Source organism: Octopus bimaculoides, chromosome 16, assembly GCF_046866305.1.
Source record: "Octopus bimaculoides isolate indiv1 chromosome 16, ASM4686630v1, whole genome shotgun sequence".
Classification (NCBI taxonomy): domain Eukaryota; kingdom Metazoa; phylum Mollusca; class Cephalopoda; order Octopoda; family Octopodidae; genus Octopus; species Octopus bimaculoides.
Genome location: NC_142943.1, coordinates 29,679,081 through 29,685,541, shown reverse-complemented (window position 1 = coordinate 29,685,541; position 6,461 = coordinate 29,679,081). Strand labels below are relative to the sequence as shown.

Below are 6,461 nucleotides of genomic sequence, written 5' to 3'. Positions count from 1 at the left end.
GCTTGCTTCTGACGATTTTCAGCAAATGTTCAGACTGAGCATTGATCACATTCATCTCAACAACAGAGATTCTGCAAAAAATCATGGATGCTGCTCATCTTTTTCATTTGACTGACTCATTGAAAAAAAATTTGCATAACAAGTTGCTTTTTTATTATTAGCATAACCTTAAACAATTGCATGTTAAATTGGTTTCAAATTTTGGTGTAATGCCAGCAATTTTGAGTGAGGGGAGGGGGTGAGGAGAGTCAATTACATTGACCCCGTATTCAACTGGTACTTATTTTATTGACCTTGAAAAGCTGAAAGGCAAAGTCAACCTTGGCAGAATTTGAACTGAGAACCTAAAGACAGATGAAATACTGCTAAGCGTGTTGCTTGGCCTTCTAACAGTTCAGGCAGCCCACTTTACCTTACCTCCTCCTCTTTTTGCGAGCCACCGGCACGGGTACCTTTTGTGTAACTCCGGGGTGTTTTTACATGCCACCAACATGGGTGCCAATTTGCGTGACACCAGTACCTGTCACAACAAGGATTTTGCTCTGCTTGATGGGTCTAATAACTGTAAAACGGGAAAAAAATTCTGTGGAGTCGATACATTCAACTAAAAATTCTTCAATGCGGTGCCCAAGCATGGCCACAGTCTAATGACCGAAATAAGTTAAAGGTGAAAAAAGTGGAAAAAGTAATTGAAAAATATAACCGTGGGGCTTTTGTCACTTTCACACTTTAACTATGGGGCTTTTGTCTGTAGGGCTTTTGTCCTTCTCAGGGGCTTTTGTACTATACTCATGCCTATTTAGAACTCTCTCTATGTAGAACTGTCTCATGAGGTAATTTTCCTCAACCGTATTGTTGATATTTATAATGAATATTTCTAAATTAGCACTATTTCTCTCTCCATACACATTGGATAATCTTAGTCTCAGTAACTGGGCAGAATATACTTTGCCAAAGAAGTCTAGTAAAGCTTAAAATATGTCCGTTGCTTTTATGGGCTTCAACGGATAGATTCACTACAATTGTCTACATTATCCAAATATTTCTGTTAAATTATATTAAATTTATGACAATCACTTGTTATTTTCAGATTTGAAACACGGCCAGAGGGCGTTTTTGTATAATTATTGTTGGGATAATCTCAGGTGCACACAGTTATTTTCGAATGTATTACGTATATGGAACACTATAAAACAGTAGAATCCTATTCCATAAGCACCGTTTACGAAGGGAGATCACTTTATATTAAAAAATGGCGGATTCTACTCAAGTGGAGTTGCTGTTTTTTGATACATTTTCTCACGAAAATATCGAGGTAGGATATTTTGTCGGCTGTAAATTAGCTTTTCATATGTTGTCTTAATAATTTTTTTCCGATATTGTAACATGTTCTTTCTCGAACTGAGAAAAACATTCAGTTTTATATTCGTTTTAAACAATTAGACGAATGTGATACACATTTTACAGTATTTAACAATTCGAAGACAATGTTTATTATCAGAAAATTTATTCAGTTCCGTTGCTTGTTCGGACTCGATATGTATTGTATGATGTATTTATTCTCTTTGCATTTTAAATGCTGTGTTATATTATGTTTTCAAAACATCTCTTCGCAATATTTGACTTCTTACTTTGCTTAATTTTCGAAACGTACATCTTCCTTTTGTTTTGGTTTTTACGAAATATAAACATTTTGCAACGATTATATAATTTACCTAATAAATAATAATAATAATGTTATTGTATCCTGATACTGAAAAAGCAATTATAGCATACTGTTCAATAGGTTTTAACAGAAACAAACATAAAACAACATATGCAATTAACCAATACAACTTAGAAAAGCAATAACTTAATATATTGTTTTTAAAAATTTCTGGCATAGGTACAATACTTTTTTGTGGAGAGGAGACAGTCCATTATATTAAGCCCTGTATTAAACTGGTATTTTATTTTAATCAATCTTGGAAAAATGGAAGGTGAAGTCGACCCCGATGAGATTTGAACTAGGAATGTAAAGAACTGGAATGAATACCACAAAGGTTCTCTCGTGAGAGTTGTAGTTTGCAGGGACAGTAAAAGCCTGGACGAAATGCTCTCCTAGTGTTTGTAGTTAGTTTCTACTCGCTTCCGCTGCATCATATCTACAATAGCTTCGGACTTGTTTTCTTTTTGTACCGGTGAAATTTGAAGAGGCGTGTTTCCGGTGTCTAACAGGTAGATTAGTATTTACTTCCTTCATTTGAAGGAAAGAAAGTTTAATTGTTTAGTAACAATTCCAGATACTTTGACATTACCCGGTGTCTTTCTATTTACCTTTTTATTCCTTCATGCACCAGCACATAACCGTAGTGTGTGTTAGTGTTTGTTGATTGACAGGTGGGGGGGGGGGGGAGAGGCTAAAACTTCGTTAGATATAAGACAGGTGTCAACAACAATATTAATATCTAATAATGTACCCTCCCGTCGAAAATATACAAATCCTCATTAAAAGGAGCACTCCGTCGGTTACGACGACGAGAGTTCCAGCTGATACGATCAACGGAACAGCTTGCTCGTGAAATTAACATGCAAGTGGCTGAGCATTCCACAGGGCATCCAGCCATAGAAACCATGCCAAATCAGACTGGAATTTGGTGCAGCTTTCTGGCTAACCAGTATCGGTCAAACCGTCCAACCCATGCCTGCATGGAAAGCAGACACTAAATGATGAGGATGATGATAATGTGTAACTTGAACTGGTGCACAATATGCTCCAGTCACAAAACAATGCATTAAAGGGAAATTAGTTACGCATAATCCAAACAGAGCGATGCTAATGTCCCTTACTATTGTTGTGCATATCGTATGGAAAGCTGGACTAATATTGCTGCCAAGCCTGTGTCCAGCAGATTGCAGGCAGAGACTGGAACACAGAGAATGTCCAGTGTAACCACAATGCAACTTATCAAACTGCATGCTGGCATTTTTGAGATTTTTCCTGCTTTACTCTCGTCTACTGCGGAATGATCGTCTGTCTTTTTTGACAGGTCAGATTTTCACCTTGTTGAGTGTTTAGCCCTTCCTCACCAGGTCAACCTTCTGGTCAGGTTGCCAACATAGTTGCTGATGGCTTGACTAGGTAACAAGTTCAATTGGATTATGTTACAAGTTGCATTCAGAGCGACCTGGTGTATGATCTATGTACATAGTTTTATTTTGTCTCTTTCTTGTTTCAGGAATTTGACTGTGGCCATGCTGGGGCATTGTCTTGAAAAGTTTTAGTCAAATAAATTGACCTGAGGACTTTTTTTTAAGCCTAGTACTTATTCTATTACTCTTTTACTAAACCACTAAGTTATAGAGATGTAAGCACACCAACACTAGTTGTCAAATGGTGGTGAGACAAACACAGACACAAGAACATGCATATATATATATATATATATATATATATATATATATATACACACACACATACATACATACATATGTATATATAGCACTGCCTGACTGGCACCTGTGTCAGTGGAACGTTAAAAGCACCATCCGAGTGCGATCATTACTAGGGCCGCTGACTGGCTTCCATGCCGGTGGCACATAAAAAGCACCATTTGAGCGTGATCATTGCCAGCGTCGCCTTACTGACATTTGTGCCGGTGGCACGTGAAAAATAACATTTGAGTGAGATTGTTGCCATAAACACCATTTGAGCATGGCTGTCACCATTACCGCCTGGCTGGCCCTCGTGCCGGTGGCACGTAAAAGTACCGACTACAATAAGAAGAGGTGAAGTTAATGTATGCAAGATTTCGCAGCTCGAGCATCACTCATTCGTAGTCAGCTTATGAGCTTTTCAGCCCACCCTCGTAGAACATACACAAATACATATACACACAAGGACATGAGCATACATATACACATTATCCATCTGCACCTCTATAGATATGCATATGTAGACGGTTTGACAGGGCTGGCAAGTCACGAGGCTGCACCGGGCTCCAATCTGATCTGGCAAGATTTCTACAGCTGGATGCCCTTCCAATATATGTGCATATATATCCTTTCTATTATAGGCTACCTGACAGGCTCCTGTGCCAGTGGTGTATAAAAAGCACCCACTATGCTCTCAGAATGGTTGGTGTTAGGAAGGGCATCCAGCTGTAGAAACTTTGCCAGATGAGATCGGAGCCTGGTGCAGTCTCCTGACTTGCCAGTCCTCAGTCAAACCATTCAACTCATGCCAGCATGGAAAGTGGATGTTAAATGATGGTGATGATGAATGAACTCTAATTTAGGGACAAGGCCAGCAATTTTAGAGGGTGGGGACGGGTCGATTGCATTGATTCCAGGACTTGACTGATACCTTATTTTATTGGTCCTGGAAACATGAACGGTAAAGTTTAGTTCAGCAATATTTGAACTCAGATTGTAAAGAGCCAGAATAAACAGGGCATTTTTTCCAACACTAATAATAATAATAATAATAATGATTTCAGATTTTGGCATTGGGCCAGCAGTTTTTGAGGGAAGGAGAAAGTTGATTACATTGACCCCTGTCCCTATTTTATTGACTCCAAAATAATGAAAGGCAAAGTCAACCTCGGCTTCGTCGTTCATAACATTAAAATAGACAGACTGCCATTAAGCATTTTGTCCAATATGCTAACAATTTTGCTGCTTTTATTAATACCCGTCAGAGTGTAAGTATCTTGAGAGAAAAGCTGAACATTAGAAGCATCAGTTGTGGTGTGCAAGAGAGACGATTGCGCTGGTATGGACATGTGGTGAGAATGGATGAGGATAGCTGCGTGAAAAAGTGCCACACCCTAACAGTTGAGGGAACCCGTGGAAGAGGTAGGCCCAGGAAGACCTGGGCTGAGGTGGTGAGGCAAGACCTTCGTACATTGGGCCTCACCGAGGCGATGACTACTGACCGAGACCTTTGGAAATGTGCTGTGCGTGAGAAGACCCGGCAAGCCAAGTAAGATCGTTGCCAGTGCCCCTGGACTGGCTCTTGTGCGGGTGGCACATGAGATGCACCATTTTGAGCGTGGCCGTTGCCAGTACCGCCTGACTGGCTCCCGTAGGATTTTTGAGTGAGATCGTTGCCAGTGCCCCTGGACTGGCTTGTGCAGGTGGCACATAAAAGACACCATTTCGAGCGTGGCCGTTTTCGTGCGGGTGACACGTAAAAGCACCCACTACACTCTGAGTGGTTGGCGTTAGGAAGGGCATCCAGCTGTAGAAACTCTGCCAAATTAGATTGGAGCCTGGTGTTGCCATCCGGTTTCACCAGTCCTCAGTCAAATCGTCCAACCCATGCTAGCATGGAAAGCGGACGTTAAACGACGATGATGATAATAATCCATTTCTACTAAAGGTACAAGGCCTCTAGTAGAATAGTAATAACAACAACAACAACATCAATAAAATATTTCGATTCATTTTAAACTGTTTCAGGAACTAAATCTAGATCTTGTGAAGTTTTCCCGTCCAGCTGTTCTCCATGAAGTTCATGTCGTTCCACTTGGCACCAAAGTTCAGGCTGAAGTACCCGGAGGTACTCGTCTTGGGTAAGTTAGAAAACATTTTCTGTTCTCTGTTACTGTTTCAGATTTAGTTTGTATTCATTAATACCATTGTTGTACATCTGGTTTCCATGTCTCCGTGAACAGGACAATCTGTCATGTTTCAAATCACTTTTTATTCAAAGCTATTGCCATCGGAGTTAGGATGGAAAACAACACTTTTATTCTACTTTCCATATTTGTCATGATTTCTTCAGCTGGATGATTTTATTTATACTAATCACTTAAGAGGGTGTACTGGGTGCATTTTATCATGACATCACTAAAATGGTTGTTGAGTCCTTGGAGAGACTGAAGGCTCTTCTCAACCATGTATTGTGTTTTTCTGTTTGCCAGCTTCTTTACTGAGTATTCTAGGTGCAGCATTTTATTGAGCACCATGGCACTAGTGAAGTTGCCTTGCGCACAAGTCTAAAGAGATTGCATATGTTTGATATTATCTCCATTTAAAGTTAAAAAAAGACATTAAAAATATAAAAGATTCTGCTTGATTCGGGCTAATCCTCAGTCACTACATCCCCACTATATTCGAATAATTTAATTTTTGTTTTTGCTCCAGATACATACACATACATTACAGGCTTGCATACACACACACAATATATATATATATATATATATATATATATATATATATATATATATATATAACTCTATAAGATGTACCCGGTGCAAGCTATGGACACATAAAAGGTGCAGCAATATCAAAGACAGATTAACTATGAAGTTAGTTTTTGTATGTGGCAGATGTTCAGGTGCAATAAACACTGTAAACAAACAAGAAACAACTTCTATCTCATTCCAGGGTGAAAAACTAGAGGTAGTCGATAGCTTCCGCTATCTGGGTGACCAAGTTAGTAGTGGGGGTGGGTGCGCTGAAAGTGTAACTGC

The 6,461-nt window shown here is 39.4% G+C and overlaps 1 protein-coding gene across 1 annotated transcript in view; it reads left to right on the top strand.

The window, feature by feature from the left end:
• The first annotated feature begins 1,242 nt into the window (after positions 1 to 1,242).
• The window catches only part of LOC106870684 (protein virilizer homolog), a 68,459-nt gene continuing 63,240 nt past the window's right edge, over positions 1,243 to 6,461 (top strand). Inside the window, exons 1-2 of the mRNA XM_089364308.1 lie at positions 1,243 to 1,315; positions 5,443 to 5,555. Of these exons, the coding sequence (XP_089220434.1) occupies positions 1,253 to 1,315; positions 5,443 to 5,555 (176 nt within the window). The 5' untranslated portion in view covers positions 1,243 to 1,252. The remainder of the gene's footprint in view (positions 1,316 to 5,442; positions 5,556 to 6,461) is intronic.